This window comes from Bufo bufo, chromosome 3 (assembly GCF_905171765.1).
Source record: "Bufo bufo chromosome 3, aBufBuf1.1, whole genome shotgun sequence".
Lineage (NCBI taxonomy): Eukaryota > Metazoa > Chordata > Amphibia > Anura > Bufonidae > Bufo > Bufo bufo.
The window spans coordinates 400,618,550-400,639,953 of NC_053391.1; the positions used below are offsets into that span (position 1 = coordinate 400,618,550).

General features: G+C 41.1%; 1 protein-coding gene across 2 annotated transcripts in view; it reads right to left on the reverse strand.

Annotated features, from left to right (window-relative positions):
- AUTS2 (activator of transcription and developmental regulator AUTS2) overlaps positions 1 to 21,404 on the reverse strand; it is a 105,938-nt gene that overhangs the window by 10,550 nt on the left and 73,984 nt on the right. For both annotated transcript variants that reach the window (XM_040424821.1, XM_040424820.1), the window contains exons 8-12: positions 17,911 to 17,940; positions 15,414 to 15,485; positions 4,478 to 4,628; positions 2,240 to 2,317; positions 603 to 686 (exon numbers count right to left, since the gene is read on the reverse strand). In XM_040424821.1, coding sequence (XP_040280755.1) covers positions 603 to 686; positions 2,240 to 2,317; positions 4,478 to 4,628; positions 15,414 to 15,485; positions 17,911 to 17,940 — 415 coding nt within the window. The remainder of the gene's footprint in view (positions 1 to 602; positions 687 to 2,239; positions 2,318 to 4,477; positions 4,629 to 15,413; positions 15,486 to 17,910; positions 17,941 to 21,404) is intronic.

Sequence of the window (21,404 nt, forward strand, 5' to 3'; positions counted from 1 at the left end):
AAATTTGAAGGTAATGTACTCCACGAGATTATGATCTTTCAATAACATTTTTTTCCTTATACATTGAGTCACAGCCAACAAAATGCATTTCTCAATATGATGAGCTAATCAGGAGTTCTCTGAAAAGGGAGAAACAGCACTTATCAAAGGTCTGTTACACAGATCTTTTGTTGGAAAAAGAAAACTACTGTTTTATGGCAGTTTTTGGGCCAAAAGTAAAAGGGAATATAAAGGATGGACGTATACTTCTCCCTCCTGCCAGAATTACTTCTAGCTTTGGCTCACAAAACTGAATTAAATTTGGGAAAACTTTAAAAAAAAAAAGCAAAACATTTGTTTATAATTCAGTTTAGCTTAAATGTGAAGTTTAACTTTTTTTTTATTTTTACTTTTTAGTTATCCTAGGTGTGGTAACCATACATGATAATGGTGAGCTTGCACATTACATTACACAAGTATATTTTATCGCATATAGAAAATTCCCCTGGTGATTATCCAAACTACACAAAACAGAAAGGGAAGACCCCATGGTGCCATCACAACTTCATATACATGGTAATTTCTTCGCAACTACAAAAGGAATTATAACATGCTATACTTACTAACTGAAGGATTACCAAGGCCCCCAAAGGCATTTCCACCCACAGAGCCAAGACCACTGAATGTTGAAGGACGATTAAAGGGTTCTATAACAGCAAATGTTTGATTTAGTTTCAGTATACGGAAATACTAATCATATCTACCTTATATATAACATAATGTAATATAATAAAATATAGCATGATAAAATCAATATACACTCTTCAACATTGAAACTGCAACATCAAGAAGGACAAACCTTAAGGTTAGGCAAATCTAAAAAGTAGCAGGTGTTTCTAAGATTTGCAAATGATCCAATTTTCAAGCACCTAACTCCAATCTGTAGCATGTCAGAGGGGCATAAAAGCAAGATTGAAAGAAAATTTTTAGGCCACATGAAACCTCAAAAATCATATCATATGATTGTGTGATGCCTCCTTTTTATTGATGTGCCAGTCATTAACACTTTTTATAAACTGAGAGGGACACAACCCTTGAACTTAGATACCTTGGTTTATCACTTCAGCAAATCACTACACTCCTAGGCTGAGATGTCAGAGATGTTAAACGTTATGTTTCCAGGTGATTGGAAAAACAAAGATGAACTGGAATGATAAGATGTACACAGAAGTGAACCTCTCAAAGACAGATTGGCTGATTAGAAGAGTGGTGCATAGTGATCCATTGTGTACTGCAAATGAAATTGGACATTACATCTCAAGCTTAGGGTGGTAAACAATGTCTACACAAACCATCATAAGTCATTTGGATAGCATTGGTCTATGAGCCAGACATCCAGCTACAGTTCCATTGACCTCCCGCCACTGCTGTCAAAGGCTATCATGGTGCACAGCAAGATGGTAATAGAGGCTGGAATTGAAGTTTGTTTTCTTAAGCAATGAGTCTTGCTTTTGTCTTGGACACAATCATAGCCAGAGATTGGTCTGAAGACCACGTGGGCAATGGCATGAAGGGGCCTTCATAAGGGAACGTTCTACTACCAGGATTATGGTGTGGGGTGGCATAATGTACGGTAGCCAGACCCCTCTAGTCTTCCGTTCAGGTACACTAACAACCTGGAATTACATTGAATGGTCATGGAACAAGTGATACAGCCATTTCTCTAAAGTGTCCCAGGAACCATTTTTCAGCAAGACAATGCCAAGCCACATGTTGCATTTACTACTGTGAGCAGTCTGTATGGGCTAAATGTGCTACCATGGCCTGCATCTAAATGTGCTACCATAGCCTACAGTGTCTCTGGACTCTGCACTCCTATTGAGGACTTTAGTGGCCAGCAATTGCAAAAGGAGGTGCCAGCAGCGGAACCTGACGATTTGCGAGCCCAAATGAATTCAGCGTGGCATAACATTCCTTAGACAACCTTTATAACCTCATTGATAGCATGCCAAGGCGTGTAAGTGCATGTATTTTAGCATTTGGAACTCATACTAGACACTGACTATATAGAAATCCTTTGAATATTTTCTTTCCATTTTTTAACATTTGCATATTATTAACATGTCTATTGATCCTGTGATTTCCAAAATTCCATTACTTTTCCTTCCTGATGTTGCAATTTCTATGTTAAAGACATTATACATAAGTTGATAAAATAATATCAAATACACATTTTTTTATTGAGTAAATGAGCACTTACCAAGATGAGCAGATGGATTGAGAAAATTGCTGTGATGATGTGGAGGACCAAAAGGTGCTCCTGCAGGATGTGCACCACCTACAAGTTAACAAAAAATAAAAATTGTGGGTGAAGACATCTTTGCCACTTTGGATATCGAAAGCAAATCATACCCATACAATGTTCTTCCAAATCCCTTACATTCTATTTTCGTAAATTTCGAAAAACTTTAAAAAAAGTTTCCCCATTGTTTTTGTAAGACACTCTCCTGTTTCGCGGTCCACTGGAGCCCCCAGGAATTATTGTTGGACTCGGCCTTCGGGGAACCCCATTGGAGTAGCAGGAAAGGTCACGCATGTGCCTGCGGAATCTTCGGCTCCGACTCCTTTGCGGTCGGACGCAGTTACCATGCTGGGCCGCTTGAGCGTCCGTATGCACGCTTGAGAAGAGGTTCACAAAGGGTTACGCGGCCGAATGTACGCGCATGTTATTCGCTACGCTGGCCGTTGACGGGGAATATACCTGTACATAAACTCTAGTAGATTAGAGGGCAGGCATGAGTTAAGTGATCAATGACAAGCTAAGGCCGCACAAGTGTCAGGGATTAGGATAATCATATGGCCAATGAGGAATAGACACATGGCACTCTGTGATTGGCTAGCAGGTGTTTAAGAGGTGATCTCCCTGGCTGGTCAGTGCCCACTGTTGTTTGACACCGGGTGTATGTTGCTGTTCACATTCTTCCAGACTACCTGTGGATGACCTCTGACTTCCTCAATCCATCTCTAGAGACTGCCTGTGGGAAACTTCTATGCGGAACAATTTGTCTCGTTTGGACCTCAGATCGGACCCTAGAAATGTCTCGTCCCTAGATACTGCGTTACACAGATTATTTCTGTGCATATGAACTTTGGCATGGTCTGGCTGTCCCTTGTGAGTTTTCCTGCACCAGTTATTAATTGGATTGATTACCTGCATATGATTTCTGGACTGTACTGCCGTCATTTAATAAATCCACCATTGTTTAAACTCTGTCTGGTTGTTTGGGGTTCTGCACCATTACAGTTTTATTCATTTTTCTCTATAATATTGTATATAATGGACCGATTAGTTTATTTGTTTAGTAAGCAAATTAACTCTTTACTTCATTTCATTACATAATGATCAGATAATGGCAATTATATTAAGCTATTATCTACAGATAACATAAAAGTTATTATAAATTAGTATTTTCAATCTACTTAATCACGATATTGGTATTATAGTAAAACTAATGGGTAACCAAATCCTGGCCTGGATATAAGTGACAAGAGGTTAAATCAAGAGTCAAGCAATCCTTATTCAAGGATTTGCCTTCATATATAAATGGACTAACTGGGCACAAAGCTCCAGGAACTTTATACTTAGAGATCCAATTTCAGATAAAAAATGACCACACATTGCCATACGTGATCATCAGTTGTCATTTCAGTAAGGGTGTTCAACCCAGTGTGATAATTGTTTCTCCAAATAAAAAAAATATTGGATATTCTTCGTGATGACACTCTAGAACAGGGTTTCTCTAACTGTTTTTTACTTCCTAAATCATGGTGGTTCCTGTGCCCTGATCAAAACTTAAAGGGGTTTTCTGAGAATACTGTGGCTTTTGATAGATATGATCATGTAGTTGTCTACCTTATTTACATCTTCCCCGTGCTTTTTTTTTCTAAATTTTAATTCTCCTAACTAGTTTCTACGATGTACACAAATCACGCTGGTTTTTTTCCATCCTGTATATAGCACTTCCTGTTGCTGTATCCAACAAAATTAATGGTGTACTTCTCCTTTCTCCAACACCCTTATTAACAATGCACAGCTAGTTTATAGCTCCTCCAAGCTAATTACAGAGAGACTCATGTTACTGCTCCTGTTGCTGCTTTGACACATCCATGGACATAACAGTACAGAAAATAAGAAAGAGCTACTGTACATGGTTAGGTGACCACAGCCCAGAATTATATAGTGAACACACTATATAATACTATATTAAGCAGGAAAGGAATCAGTTATTATTTTAAACCAAAGAGTAGCTTGGATAACATCTAATTACTTCAAATCTGCCTCCATTGTTGTGTCTCACCAATACCTGAGGAAATAAAGGTACATTCCATGCAACTGTAACATCACTTATTGAAAAGTAAATGTGTGTATCACTGCTATACATAACAGAACATTGTTTTCCTTCTAGTAAGTAACTAAAAATATATGATAAATACCCACCAGCAGCAGAGAACAGAGTTGCAGGGCGTGCCAAATCATGAGGGTGCGGATGGTGATGGATTGCTCCAAAGAGGCTCGGACCTGGTGGCCTGCTCAAAAACTCAGGCTTTAGGCCAAAATCAAGCTTGTGTGGATCTGTCTGCATCTGTTTCTGAAATAGAAAGCATTACTGGAATTGAGATTTCCCCCGTGGGTAGATAAGAAAAGAGGCTTCAAAGACCGTACAAAATGCCACATTCACACCTTGAAATTGCAAAACTGATCTTTGTATGTGCTGTAATTGAAATTACACTTTTTTTTAAATCTGATGTTATCAGAAGTGACAGACAGAGCTTAGTCTGGATAAATGGGGAAGACATGACTTGTAGGCAAAATTACAAAATACAGCTTACAAAAGCTGATCCTCTGCACCGAAACTGGAATACAAGGAAGTCCTAACACCAGACAATGCTATTAGGTAATTATAACATTAGCTGTTAATGCCTGCAAAATGGCTCAAATAATTAAAGAAACCATTATCCATTTCCAAAGTACAACCTTCATCCAGAGGCCATTGTAATTAAATGTGTAATTACTGAAAATAATTGCATATTTATCCTTCTAAAGTCAATGGCCTGTAATTCAGTAATGTCTTAAAAACACACCAGTGACTCCTTAGTGGCAGATTTTATCTATCTATCTATCTATCTATCTATCTATCTATCTATCTAATATATGTTCATAGTTTTTTTTTGTTTTTTTATGCTTATTGTGTGCCTTGCAAATATAGCGTGAATAAACTTTGAAGAGGCTCTAAAGATCGTGCAGCATGCCATAGTCACACATTGAAATTGCAAAACATATTTTTCTCTGTGCTATAATTGAAATTACACTTTTTTTTTTAATCTGATATTTTTATAAGGGATTTTTTATTGAGTGATGACCATATCTTTTTGAGTTATGTTCCTGGACTTAGTGGTGTGGTAGTCAGGGACACTACTATGTCCTGTCACAATAGCTGACAGCGAAAATTATTAATCTCTCAGCTGTGAACTAAAAATACAGGACACCGGCATCAGTGTATGACCAGGACGAGCCTGACACTGACAGGGGCATAAAGTAGCTAGACAGGTTGGACTGACATGGGCATGAGTTGTGATGCTGGAGTGCTATGCCTCAAAACTAATTAGAGGTGCAGAAAGAAGCCAAGGGGCAAAGTGGGTGGATTGTCTGCATGTGGAATCAATTTGACCTATTGTTAGCCTACAAGATTAATTAGGCTTGTCTGTTGAGTTTTAGTGAACTGGAGGCAGGTGTAGGCTTATATGCTAAATAGAGTGTGGTTGGACTGAGAGTTTGTTGTGGTATTTCTATTACAGAAAATGCAATGAACTACATTGTGGTATCCATTATCCCATTTTATCTGTAATAGGCAGTGGGTTTGGACCCACTGTACTAGCTAACTTTATTTATTTTTTGAGTATTTGTGAAACTAGTCCGAGATCAGGGCGATCAGGGCAGTCAGAAATTATTCAAAATGGTAGTCAGGCTATAGTCAGGATAGGCAGCAGATAAGCAGTCGAAGAACAGGCAGAGAAGCCATACAAAGGGCAGACAAACAAATAAGCACACCTTCACTGTAACACCAGGACGCTAGGCACCTAAGCTCAGAAACCCTCCCACTAGGGAAGGTGCATTATATATATATATATATATATATATATATATATATATATCCAGGGACAGCCAGCCATAGGCTGGGAAAGAATTTGAACAAGTGCATGCTGGCCCTTTAAGAGGCCAAGAGGAAGCATGCATGTGCCCTAAGAGAAAGGCCAGGAAAAAGAGGCAGGCCCTTCGACAATGGAGTGGGGCAGCAACGGGCACCTGGAACATTGGCAGCTGGACCTGCTACAGGTAGAAAATGAGAACACATGGGTCTGGGGCACCAGCCAGGCAAGATTTAGGACAGGGTAAGAGATGTTACACCCATGCCCCCTCAGGGGCGCAGGACAGCGTCGGGCATAGTCCGCGATCATAACATTGTCAGACAAAATAGCCCAGCATGCTGCATTATTTTAGTTGGCATTGTTGATAGTTTCTGTGTAGAGACACATAATGTAGCCTTCCATAACAGTCGGCCAAAAGAGCTGACAACTTTTCTTTCCAACTTCCCAAACACATGCATTTTTTTCATTGAGATTAGGGAATATTCTGTTGTCTTATTCCTCTGGCAGTGACCAGCGGTTTCCTGCTGGTACAAGGGATCTAGCAAGTTGAAATACAGCCATCTGAGGAGAGCCAGGACACCCCTGCATACATTAGATAATAGCCCAGTCTAGATAGTCACCAACACATTTGTCTTACAGTATACTTCATAAGATTTTGGGAGTGTGTTTGATTTTAGGAGTGTGTCAGCCCTACTGAGAAACATGTCTTATCAATGCTATGTTCTGTGCGTTAAGGTGCAAATTCTCATTATGCTGCAGCTTAATAGTTTCACTGGACAGATAAATGAATGGAAACATTTAGATCTGGTAACAAGTGATAAATCATTACAATCTAAACATCACATGGTTCTGAGAAAACACATGTCAAATGTAAAAATAATAAATAAATACAAACTGAACCTTGAATTTGTATCTTAAAGAGGACCTTTCACCACTCCTGACATGCCTATTTCAATTGTTCCATGCATTCTGAACGTACTAACAATTTTGGAGCATCTAATCGTATGTCTCTATGTTGTGCCATTCCTTTATTATTTGCACTAGAAGTTATGAATGGATTGATATTAGCCTTCAGTAAGGGTACAGAGGGGAGGTAACCACTTGGGGGTGTGTCCCTGCACAGTCTGAAAATGGCAGCACTGATTGGATAGAGTCAGTCTGTGAAGGTACACCCCCCCCAACTGGTTACCTCCCCTCTGTACCCTTACTGAAGGCTAATAGCAATTAATTTATAACTTCTAGTAGAAATAAGAAAGAAAACGGCACATCATAGAGCCATAAGAATAGATGCTCCAGAACTGTTATTACATGGGGAATGCATGAAGATATTAAAACAGGAATGTCAGGAGCAGTGAAAGATTCTCTTTAAGCACCGAGAGGCATTTGCTCAGGTATGTGATACCATTTATGAAACAATGTTTATTTTATTAAAAGCAGGTAGCTGGCTTAATTTCTTGCTTCAGGGAAAACATCATAGTGATCATTGGAGTCTATTTACAATGCCTCATGTGGATTAGCAGTTATTCTAATAGTTTTTCTCATTTGGTTACTATAGTCTCTAAGGTAAAATTCTCCTCACTTAAAATAACAACTTGCATTGCAGTGTTGGGCAATCAAACATTACATGAGATTAATTCAAATACAATGAAGTTCAACAAGGAATGTAAAAAACTTAGGGGCTGAGAATACAACTATTATGAGATATGGACCACATTCAGGGGCGTAACTACCATAGCGCAGACTATGCGACTGCTATGGGGACCAGTCTTAGTTGGGATTATCTCCCCTTCTACTGGAGGTGAAAACTTGGTCAGGACTCTACCCTCTAAAGCAGGGATGCCCAACATGTGGCCCTCCAGCTGTTGCAAAACTACAACTCCCAGCATTCCTGTTCAGCCTACTGCTATCAGACTGCAGGAGGGGATTGTGGGAGTTGTAGTTTTACAACAGCTGGAGGGCCGCAGGTTGAGCACCCCTGCTCTAAAAGAAAAACTTTTAGCAAATGAGTCAATGGAAAAATGTCCCAGGGGTCATTGAAAAGGGTTTAGGCAGAAACCCTTCTGTCCTGTCCTTACTTCTCTATGTAAGCCACTGACCACATTTATTAAATGTTGTAGTTTTTTTTTTGGTGTGTCTAACTTGGGATTAGAGTTTGGAACAAGGTAAAATTAAGCAGTCTACAAAGATATCCTATCTTTGTGTTGCATGGATATTAGGTGTCTTCCAGTAGGAGATGCTCTCTGTGTTGAGCACACTTGGTGTTGTCTTCATCAAGGGCCATACTGATAATTCATAGGGAGAAATATTAGTGGTGCTCTAGTATTAAATAAGTTTATGCATGTCATACAATGAAAACTGTATTGTATAAATAAACTATACAATGTCTAAAGACATCTCGGTTTGTTGGTGGTTTGAAGTACAGTCAAGCTTTGGGTCTACTAATTCAAAGCTTTTATAACCCCTCTTTGAAAGTCAGAACTGACTGATATTTTATTATGTTGGTTTGGTTCTCTGATGCTGACTCTATAAAGCTGGACTTGAGTCCACATAACGCATGTCCTAATGGTCATGAGTAGTGTTGATCGAGCATGCTCGGCCTAACACCAGTTCGGCTCGAGCATCGAGATGCTCGGCACATCAAGGTGTTTGGCCGAATACTGCATGTGCTCGAGCACGACGGTCGAGTCTCTTCCCCGCACACTTGTTGGCTGCTACGCAGCCAATAAACGTACAAGTAAGTACTGCCACTCACTGTAATGCTGTAGCATGTTGGTTACAGGCATTACAGTGATTGACTGGCCGAAACGCATCATCGGGTGCTATAAAGCACCCGATGACACGTGGTTCGGCCAGTCTTTGTCAGGGAGAGCTGTGCTGTAGAAGGGACAGATAGTGTAGGGAATTGAATTTTATTTTTTTGTTAGGCAGGGTTGGTGTTAGAGACCCAAAAGTCATTTTAAGGACTATTGTTGGCAGCAATATACACTCACCTAAAGAATTATTAGGAACACCTGTTCTTTTTCTCATTAATGCAATTATCTAGTCAACCAATCACATGGCAGTTGCTTCAATGCCTTTAGGGGTGTAGTCCTGGTCAAGGCAAACTCCTGAACTCCAAACTGAATGTCAGAATGGGAAAGAAAGGTGATTTAAGCAATTTTGAGTGTGGCATGGTTGTTGGTGCCAGATGGGCCGGTCTGAGTATTTCACAATCTGCTCAGTTACTGGGATTTTCACGCACAACCATTTCTAGGGTTTACAAAGAATGGTGTGAAAAGGGAAAAACATCCAGTATGCGGCAGTCCTGTGGGCAAAAATGCCTTGTGGATGCTAGAGGTCAGAGGAGAATGGGCCGACTGATTCAAGCTGATAGAAGAGCAACGTTGACTGAAATAACCACTCGTTACAACCGAGGTATGCAGCAAAGCATTTGTGAAGCCACAACACGCACAACCTTGAGGTGGATGGGCTACAACAGCAGAAGACCCCACCGGGTACCACTCATCTCCACTACAAATAGGAAAAAGAGGCTACAATTTGCACGAGCTCACCAAAATTAGACTGTTGAAGACTGGAAAAATGTTGCCTGGTCTGAGGAGTCTCGATTTCTGTTGAGACATTCAAATGGTAGAGTCCGAATTTGGCGTAAACAGAATGAGAACATGTATCCATCCTCTGATGGCTACTTCCAGCAGGATAATGCACCATGTCACAAAGCTCGAATCATTTCAAATTGGTTTCTTGAACATGACAATGAGTTCACTGTACTAAAATGGCCCCCACAGTCACCAGATCTCAACCGAATAGAGCATCTTTGGGATGTGGTGGAACGGGAGCTTCGTGCCCTGGATGTGCATCCCTCAAATCTCCATCAACTGCAAGATGCTATCTTATCAATATGGGCCAACATTTCTAAAGAATGCTATCAGCACCTTGTTGAATCAATGCCACGTAGAATTAAGGCAGTTCTGAAGGCAAAAGGGGGCCCAACACCGTATTAGTATGGTGTTCCTAATAATTCTTTAGGTGAGTGTATATATGTTTAGCGCAACCTGCGCTAAATTGTGTGCAATTGTTTGGCCGCTGCATTACTGCTGCAACAATACCTTCGATACATCTCCAGTATAACGTTAGCGCATGCAAAATATCTGTGACATTCAGTGTCATTTTTTCGCCGCTGGTGACAGCGGCATTTCCTGTGCTGCATCTTCTATATAACATTAGCGCATCCGAAATATCAGTGACACTCAGTGTACTTTTTTCGCTGCTGGTGGCAGCGACACTACCTGTGATACATCTCCAGTATAACGTTAGCACATTCGAAATATCAGTGAAGTTCAGTGTAATTTACTTGTGCTACATCACCTGTATAATGTTTGCCCATCCTAAATATCAGTGACATTCAGTGTAATTTATCCGCCTCTGGTGACAGCAACATTACCTGCACTACATCGCCAGTATAACATTAGCGCATCCGAAATATCAGTGACATTTAGTGTAATTTTTTCACTACTTGTGGCAGCAACATTACATGTGCTACTTTATCTGTATAACGTTTTCCCATCCTAAATATCAGTGACATCCAGTCAAATTTTTTCATTGCTGGTTGCAGTGACATTACCTGCGCTGCATCTCCAGTATAATGTTTGCCCATACTAAATATCAGTGACATTCAGTCTAATTTATTTGAGCATACACTTACAAAACATGCGCTACTGTACGTGTGACATACTTGCAAGCATATATACCATTTAATATGCAGTAAGGGATGGGGAAGTGGCCGTGCTGCTGATGGTGCACGCAGAGGCTGTGACCCTGTGCGTGGTGAAACTGTGCCTGCTGCCAAAGCACAAGAAACACACTCATTCACGATACACAGCTTAATATCCCAGTTTGCAGGACACCATTCTCGACGTCACACCAGTGCGACCAGGTGGTCGGTTGGATTGCAGCAGATAATGCTTCTAGTCGGTTAAGCACCACACTGTCTTCCACAAAGTCCAGTCTCAGTAGCCAAGAGTCTGGTCAACAGAATCCTCGCCCGTATTCTCCTTCCTCCCACCATGGAGAGTCTTTGCAAAAAAGTGATCCCACACTCGGATGTTCTGAGGAGCTCTTTTCATCGCCATTCCTTAATTTGGGCCTCTCGCCAAGCCTGCTTGAAGAAGGACATGAGGAGATCTTGTGTCCTGATTCCCAAACTCTTGAGCATTCACAGTCAAAATAAGATGGCGGTGGGGAACGGCAAATAGTGTTTCACGAGGTGGATGATGATGATGAGACACAGTTGCCAATAAGTCAACCGCAATTAGTGCCTCAAGGGGTTGATAATGAGGATGAGACACAGTTGTCAATAAGTGAGATTGTTGTTAGGCCAACAAGTCAGGAGGATGACCAGAGTGAGGAAGTGGAAAAGAAGGTGGTGGACGATTAAATCACTGACCCAACCTGGGAAGGTGGCAAGCCGAGCGAGGACAACAGTACAGAGGTAGAGGGATCCGCAGCAGCGCAACAGGCTGATAGAGGCAGTGGGGTAGCAAAATGCCGGCCACACCAAACAGGCCCGCAACTGTTCCCTGGAGCACCCCCTTGAGAAAATCTCCCTTGCCAAGGGGTAGGTATTCCACAGTCTGGTGCTTTTTAATGAAAATGTGGACGATAAAAGAATTGTCATTTGCAACCTGTGCCATACCAAAATGAGCCAGGGCGTGAACACTAGAAACCTCACCACCACCAGCATGATCCGCAACATGGCATAAAAGCACCCTAATAGGTGGGCTGAACGCCTGGGTCCACAATCAGTGTCTACAGCCAGGCATGGTTGTGTCTGATAATGGCCGTGACTTGGTGGCTGCTTTGGTTCTCTGCAAGCTTTGACACATACCATGTGTTAAACTTTGTGGTTCAGCAGTTTCTCAAAACCTACCCCAATTTGCCTGAGCTACTGGTGAAGGTGCACCGCGTGTGAGCCTATTTCCGAAAGTCATCTACAGCTGCCGCCAGTCTGGCAGCGCTGCAGCAGCGCTTGCAATTGCAAGCTCACTGACTGTTGTGTGACGTTAGCATGAGCTGGAACTCCACGTTCCACATGTTGGCCAGGCTTTGTGAGCAGCAGTAGTGGGATACCAGTTACAACATGGTCGTCACCTTTCCAGTCAGCTGCCGCTCTTCGCAAGCGACAAGTGGGCATGGATGTCTGACCTCTATGAGGTTTTGCACGACTTTGAGGAATCAACACAGATGGTGAGATGCGATGCCGATATTATCAGTGTAACCATCCCACTTCTGTGTCTACTGAAATGTTCGCTGCTCACAATGAAGGAGGACGCTTTGCATGTGGAAGAGGTGGAAATAGGGGAAGACAGTACACAGGGTGATAGCCAGACCACCCTCAGTTCGTCTTCTCAGCGCGAATTGGATGATGATGATGAGGAGGAGCAGGAGACGGTTGCCTCCGCTACAAAGGGTAGTACCCATAGCAGGTTTTTTCCATCGGTTCAGCGTGGATGGGCAGAAGAGGATGAAGAGGATGAGGAGATTGAGAGTCCTCCTCCTGATGAGGACAGCAAAATCTTGTCTGCTGGGACTCTGGCACACATGGCTGACTTTATGTTATGCTGCCTTTCCCGTGACCCTCACGTTGTACGCATTTTGGCCAACACTGATTACTGGTTGTTAACCCTTCTCGACGCCCCTCTACAAAGAGAACTTCTCATCTTTCATTCCTGTGGTGGAGATGACTAGGAAAATGGTGCAATACAAGAAGGTCCTAGTGGAAAAATTGCTCCAAAAATTCCCAGCTGACAACACTGGCGGCAGAGTACATAGTTCCTTGGGCAACCAAAGAACAAAGACGAGGGGAACACACAGTAATTCCAACAGAGACAGGGCAACACTCTCCAAGGCCTGGGACAGTTTCATGACACCGCGCCAGCACCCTCACCCTGATGCGCGGCCTACTGTTACAAGGAGGGAAAAATTTTGGAAAATGGTGAAGGAGTACGTAGCAGACCGTGTCTGCGTTCTAAGTGATTCCTCAGTGCCTTACAACTATTGGGTGTCCAAGCTAGACACATGACATGAATTGGCGCTCAACGCCTTGGAGGTGCTGGCCTGCCCTGCCGCCAGCATTTTGTCAGAGCTGGTATTTAGTGCTGCTTGGGGCATAATAACTGATAAGCGCATCCACCTGTCAACTGAAAATTCTGACCGGTTGACTATAAAAATGAACAAGACCTGGATTGCCCCTGCCTTCTCTACTCCACCAGAGGAAAGCGGCTGAACATAAAGGCACTTTAAATGAGGCTTTTATGGTGTATTGAATACATTGTATTCCCATGCACCCCTTCCACCACAAAAAAGGTTATATGGTTCAATCTTCCTTTTCTTGTCCTCCTACTCCTTCTCCATCATATCAACATGTTTATTAGGCTGCCCTCGCTCCTAATGTTTTAGAGGGTCAGTTCAGCAGCAGACCCTCACCCCTAATTTTTTAGATGGTCAGCTCAGCAGCAGACCCTCATCCCTAATGTTTTAGAGAGTCAGCTCAGCAGCAGACCCTCACCCCTAATCCCTAATGTTTTAGATGGTCAGATCAGCAACATGCCCTCGCCCATAATTTTTTCCATGGTCAGATCAGCAGCAGGCCCTCACCCCTAATGTTTTAGAAGGTCAGATCAGCAACAGACCCTCACCTCTAATTTTTTAGATGGTCAGCTCAGCAGCAGACCCTCACCCATAATGTTTTAGATGGTAAGCTCAGCAGCAGACCCTCACCCTTAATGTTTTAGATGGTCAGATCAGCAGCAGGCCCTCACCCCTAATGTTTTAGAGGGTCACCAGCAGGCCTTTGCTCCTAATGTTTTTTAGGGTCACCAGCAGGCCATCAATGATCATTTTTGAAGGGTGTGTATGATGCTCTCCTTTATGTGTAATAAAGGGTGTATTGTAGTGCCGATTCCTTGTAATTTTTAGCAGCCCTTTCAATTAGTGCATAGGCTTTATGAGTGTAGGAGTCCTACTTCCTGAACATTTGTACCACAATGTGAATGAGGCCCTCCTTTGTGTGAAATACAGGTTGTATCAGAGTGCCTCTTCCTTGTAATTTTTGGCAGCACTTGCACTTTATATACAAGTAAATATACAGGAAAAAAAATTTCTAACAATTTTCCCTCTAAAATCAATTTTATCGTTGGTTTGGTGCGTATTTTTGTCAGTCTGTAAAAGTGGCGTACTACTTGAAAACATTGTTCCCAGCAGTGACCTGGGAGTCCAAGATGCATCCAGACATCCTCCCCATGCTGTTCCCGAACCATTTCAGTTGTGTTTCCATCAATTTCTGACCTTTTCATGTGAACCAGAAACCCTCCCCTCTTCAGAGCAGGGGGTGCCTGGTTTAATGCTCGGGTTCTCCCATTGACTTCCTTTGTGCTCGGGTGCTTGGTAGAGCACCCAAGCATCCCGAGGTATTCTACTCGAGCACCCAAGCACTTTTGTGCTCGATCAACACTAGTCATGTGCACTGACCTCCGCTATCTTAAAAATGTCCTGTAAGGCTACTTTCACACTAGCATTTTATTTTTCCGGTATCGAGTTCCGTCATAGGGGCTCAATACCAAACAAAAAAACGCTTTTGTTTTGTCCCCATTCATTGTCAATGGGGACAAAACTGAACAGAATGGAATGCTCTAAAATGCATTCTGTTCCATTTACTTGCATTCCCAGCCCGGAGAGCAAATCGCAACATGTTGTAGTTTGCTTTCCGTCCTGGGATGCGGAGCAAGACGGATCACTGACTGTCAAATGACTGTATCAATGGCATGACAAAAATATAATTAATATGGCTCCATGAGGCTTAGGCTACTTTCACATTAGCGTTTTTACTGGCTTCGGCGGGCTTCCGTTACTGATAATACAACCATCTGCATCCGTTATGAACAGATCCGGTTATATTATCTTTAACATTGCCAAAACGAATCCGTCATGACCCCAATGCAAGTCAATGGGAATGGATCCGTTTTCTCTGACACAATCTGACATACTAGAAAACGTATGCAGATGGTTGTATTATCAGTAACGGAAGCCTGCCGGATCCAGTAAAAACGCTAATGTGAAAGTAGTCTAAGCCCCATGGAGCCATATTAATTATATTTTTGTCATGCCATTGATACAGTCATTTAATGAGTGTACCTGCAAACTGCAGGTAATAATTAAAATTTTGTACTTACCTTGACTTTTTGTTGATGATGATATATTTGCCAGGCGATATGAACATGCATAGCGCACCATTTTCCAGGTTTCTAGGTGAAATAAAATAATAAGATTTAAAACATTGCACAGTATAGCTACAATGAACAAAATATATAGCAGCAGCCATGCAGACAGCTAATAAATGGTTAGGGGGCTATTTAAGAAAGTCTGATGCAGCACTCTGAACTACTGAAACTACTCTGATTTTGCATCGCTTACTACTGTGAAATGTTGTGCATCTCTGTATAGGATGTTGAGAAATCAGTAATGATTTTTTAGTACAACAAAAGCACTTTGGGGGGAGAATTTATCAGTCTGAATTGGCGCACTTTGCACCGAGTCTATCATATATTGTGTGATGTTTGTTAAATTGGATGCATCTTTAACCCTAACTCTTTTGTTTAGAAATGCTACTCGAGTTTGTCTATACCCCGCTTACCAGAGTGAGTTAGCAACTTTTTGGTGACTTTTTTAAAAAGTCACCGTGATAATTCTAGACTGGAGTGAAACTCAATAACACAGTTAATCATGCCCACCCACTTAAAACTGAAGTGAGTGGTGTAAAAAGGCAAAATGTTACTCGATTTTTGAGCAGGTATGCCCAAAAAGCCAGAAATTATATTTCTGCAACTTTTCGAAGACAGAATTCTGGAGTGTAGAGCTTGATTAATCCCCCCTTTGCATTATCGTTCCTTAAGACAGTAGACATGAGCTAAGAGTAGAGTTAGTTTGTTGAATAGTATAGGTTGACTTCTGTATAAAAGATAAGACACCTAAACGGTTCTCGCAGAATTTTCTTTAGGGGTCTGCTGATCATCAAAAGGGAAACAGATTCCACTAGCATCCATTTCTGTGCAATTTGGCAGTAGATCAATCCTAAGTCAATCTGTGTATTTAACCAAAACGGGCAGGGAGTAGCTGGAGGGGAGACAACTAGACTTTTCACATTTCTTGTTAATTTTAAATCCATGTTTTCTCTTAAAAGTTGAAGCCTTTTAAAGTAAAGCATAGCTATTTGTAAAGATAGTGCCTGTCAGTATTTCATGATGTCTGTGGTTAAGGCTGCAAGAAGCTCCTGGCAGGCTTCATCTATTGTAGGTTTACCTCCAGTGCTATATAATGCCACAGATAACTGATTACTAGATAATATAAGCAAATCTTTAAAAATGTGTATTGTCAGCACTGTAGAAGGCAATTTGTCCATTACAAAGACGTACTGAAAACGTTGATAGAGGTTGAAATATTAAAATGCAGATTCATATTTCAGAATCCATTGTATTATTTGCAGCAAATATGGCTCAATAATAGAAAATCCACTTATAAATTAAACATTAAAGAGTCAAATTTCACAAAAAATTTAACTCTTCAACCTCTTCAACTATATATATTATCTGTGGGAATTCGCTCTGGTAGGTAGGTTAGCGGACGCAGTATAGAGGCAACAACAAAGTCTTTGAAATAAACAGTTCAGTGTTTATTTACACATTAAGGACTCGTTCACACGAACGTATTTTGCGTTCCTTCTATGGGCCATTTTCTGCGTTCCGCATACGGTCTGTATACGGAACTATTCATTTCAATGGGTCCGCAAAAGATGTGGACAGCACTCTGTGTGCTGTCCACATACGTTGCTCTGTCTTGTGGCCCAGCAAAAATGATGAGTCCTGTGCTATTCTTGTCCGTTTTGCGGACAAGAATAGGCATTTCTATAATGGGCCTCCTGTTCCGTTCCGCAAATTGCGGAAGGCACACCGGCAGCATCCGTTTTTTGCAGATCCGCAATTTGTGGACAGCAAAAAACGTCACGGTCGTGTGAACAGGCCCTAAGTAAATGACAAAACAAAAAGTCAGTTTCAATACATTCACCTTGTGATTTTGGTGTTTGTTCACACCATGCAGTAAAGAAGAAATCCTTGGAAAAAGAAGAATCCACCTGATTTCACACCAACAAGGTAGCAGGCCTTAATCCAGGTCCCAGCACAGAGACTGACAGAGCTCTACTGTCAGAGAGAAGTAATCCACTCTCAGTTGACACTGCTTGCTGGGTTTTTATAGACCAGTCAAGACCCAGCCTGGGACGTGGGGAGTAGTCACCCACCCATCACTTTGGCTACTCCCAGTAAGAGCCGTCCCGGATCAGCTATACAGCCATACTAAAATAGTCAAGTGTCAATCGGCATTAGCTGCCGCTGACACCTGAAAATACCTGCTCTTACTTCACCGAGGCCAGGAACGTCGGTGACACATACCTTCCGTCAACGACGGACCCTTGCGCCTTCCTACATACCCTGCCTAATAATTGTCAATTATGCCCTTGGATATTCAACAAATATTATAAGAATAAATATAATCCCGTATTAACAGATGATCAGAAAATATATTGTTAGCAAATGCTTTTACACTGTTTTATAATCTACATGACAAATCAATCAAGCTATTATGTTGGCTTCATATGCTTAGAAAATAGACTCTTACCCTCAGCATAGGCCTGAAAGGATCAGTCATCTGTGAAGAGAAAATGACAACCCGGTTACATGCCTGTCACTCAGACAATCAAATTAATTAACACATGCTTATTGGTTTTTAATGAAAAGGTACTGAAATGTTGAAATTTTACTTTCAAATTAAGTCCTTTTATAAAATAATTAGTCAATTTGTGCATCATCACAACCAATATAAATCCATTTTGTAACATATACAGTACATATGCCAGTATATATACACGCCCAACTATGTTGAATACTCTTTTAAAGCACCCATCCTGATTTCCCATTGTCCTCTATTCTATTCTGCCTTTGTATGACAGCCAAGGCCACTTGCTTGTTTTCTACAACACATCTTTTTTTTTTTCTAAAATACAATGTGGAGTATTTTGGCATTGACAAGTATGACAGTTCGCATTGCCAACATTTGACAGCTGCTGTTTTGATATAGTAAAATGCTTTTTTTTATTGGGATTTAGCTGTTCAATGTCTTAGACAAGGCCAAGCTTTCTTGTATGAAACACAAAGCTTTGCAAGGGAAAGAACTGATCAGCAAAAGAAAAAAAAAAAAAATTCTAACATAAAACGTAAGTAACACAATGTATATAAGTTAATAAATGTGTTGAGGCGTTTTATTCAGACACAAGTGGTTCTGGGTATAATCATTGTTTCTGAGTCTTATTTATTCAAAAAAAAGAAGGTAAAAATGTATTTGTCCTTAAAGGGAACCGGTCACCGTGATTTTGTGTATAGAGCTGAGGACATGGGTGTCTAGATGGCCGCTAGCACATCCGCAATACCCAGTCCCCATAGCTCTGTGTGCTTTTATTGTGTAAAAAAACGATTTGATACATATGCAAATTATCCTGAGATGAGTCCTGTATGTGACTCATCTCAGGGACAGGACTCATCTCAGGTTAATTTGCATATGTATCAAATCAGTTTTTTTACACAATAAAAGCACACAGAGCTATGGGGACTGGGTATTGCGGATGTGCTAGTGACCATCTAGCAACCCATGTCCTCAGCTCTATACACAAAATCCCGGTGACAGGTTCCCTTTAAACTTATAAAAACCTGAGTTTTGCTGATGCAGTCCAATGAAAAGAACACGAGCTCTGCTAAATCTGTGTATGATAAGTGTGTACATAGTAGGGAGACACTTATATAGCCTCTGATATCAGATGCTGTATTGCACGGTATCTACTGTGGCACATGTCATACCGTAATACACAGAAGCCCTTGCAGCCCTGTAGGAGGCAGCTTCACTGTGCAGCCTTCTGCTACCCAGCTCTGCCATGTGAACAAAGCCTAGAGGCATTATCTGCAATGCATCAGTTGACAGAAGTAACATATATCCATGTAAAAGGGTTTTGACATAAAAAAAAAAAAAAACATTTATGGTAGATTGTAAAAACTGAACTCATTTGAGTTGAGTGTCATTTGAGTGCATTTTTCGTGTTATGTCTGCTGGAAATAATATCCCATACATGTGCCATTTAACTTTTAGCCTTTGATTTATAGCATAATGCTTTCTGACTATTCCCACTGATATCATTTACTATAAAGGTATTATTTGAGATTATCTCTGCACTTGCCTGACAGGGTGTGTCGCCCATGGTGAAAATGTAATTGGTAACAATATGACGACAAAAGCAATTACAAATTTCCGACACTGCTACTGCCAACAGATAGAGGATTTTACATTCTCACACTGGTTTCCGATTAAACAGTGCAAACAGATATCTAGCTATGAAATATATGCACATGAACCATGTTTGTAACAGTGGGGAAGGGGGGCTCCTTGTGGATAACACACCCATCACAGTATCTTGTATTATACTCTAAGTGTATCAGGGTTAAGGATACCTGGAAAGCTAAAGAACATGCAGCTCTTTTGTAGTGTATTGGAAATGGATGTAAATATCACATGCCGTTGTCTGGTCTGCATTGCTAAAGCTTTCAATATGAGTTCCTGTTTGTTCAACCCTGACTTGGAAATCAAGAGACTCCAATCCACCAATTACATCAATATTTCATCAGCACTCTCAATAATACAGCAGCTCGGGGAATATGGGACTGTATTGTTATAACAACAAATGCTACATTTCATGCACAAACCCTCTCCACCCCATCGCCACAGGGAAAGCTGTATTGCTTTGTAGAGGGAATTGGCTGCTACCTTAAAGACAGTGGATGTCCTCTCCCAATCTAGATTTTAAACCTAACTTTTTTTTTTTCTTGCACAAATAAAGATTTCTTTGTTACCCTAATACTGATCATAAACTGACACAGTTTATGATGGCTCTCCTTCCTAGCTGACATCCATGCCGAGACAATCCCAGGATTAGTTTAATACATGTGGCCCGAAGCATATATCTCGGGGTGTGAAACGGAAGGTTAGAAAAAAATATTACTTTAATTAACTTGCAATTTAAAAGCTGTGCCAAAAGAATAAAACGCAGCATAAAGTATGTCAATAAGAAAAATGTTGATCATAGTAACATACAAATAAGAGAAGAGAGAAATTTAAAAAAAAAATAGCATAAAAAATGTCGGAGACTGACAAAAAATAAATTAATATTTGTGATGTAGTTTTTACCCTACTTAAAGTGAATCTGTCAGTAGATCTAACAATGAGAAACTTCTAACAGATATACTGTACGTAGAGGCAGGAAGGGGCGATGCATACCTCTATCAATGCAATCAATGGAGTGCTGAAAAAATGGGTTATGAAACCCATGAGTGCTGTTCACACAAGTGCATCTGGGAGGAGCAGGTCCGCAGGTTGCAGTGCTTCAGGGTTAGTGTACGAGCCACTCTAAGCCCCACATCACTGTGGTAATAGCTGTAGTGCCCAACAAGGAGACTGCTGCAATTGTCATTCATAGCAGAGAGGAAGGGATTTGCAGTGGCTCATACACTGAGCCTGAAGCACTGCAGCCTGCGGACCTGCCTTCTGGAGGAGCAGTGCCCATAGCAATCAAAGCTAAGGTTTTAAGAACTATGTTGATTAAAAGCAGGGACAGAGGTATGCATTACCTCCTGTTCCCTGATCCTAACTATACCAGTCAGCAGTTTTGCATTGACAAAACAGCTTACAGACTCCATTTTAATATTAAAATGATCTATCCAAAGGATAGGTCATCAGTAAGAAAAAGGTAGACAACCCCAAAGGATAGGTCATCAGTAAGAAAAAGGTAGACAACCCCAAAGGATAGGTCATCAGTAAGAAAAAGGCGGGCAACCCCTTTAAATATTATTTGCTTGTTCTATAGAATTGCGTTCTTCTCAATGCATAGAATGAAGCCACAAGACAGAGAGTAGATTTCAGGAATCACTTCCTAGAAGTAACGGTGAATCACACTCTGTAAATACTACATATTTTATAACAATGTGGTTTTCTTTAGTATAATAAATCAGCAATGTCTACTAATATTGAATTAATCTTGACTTAAACTCAAGAAGAGCAGAAGAACATTACAC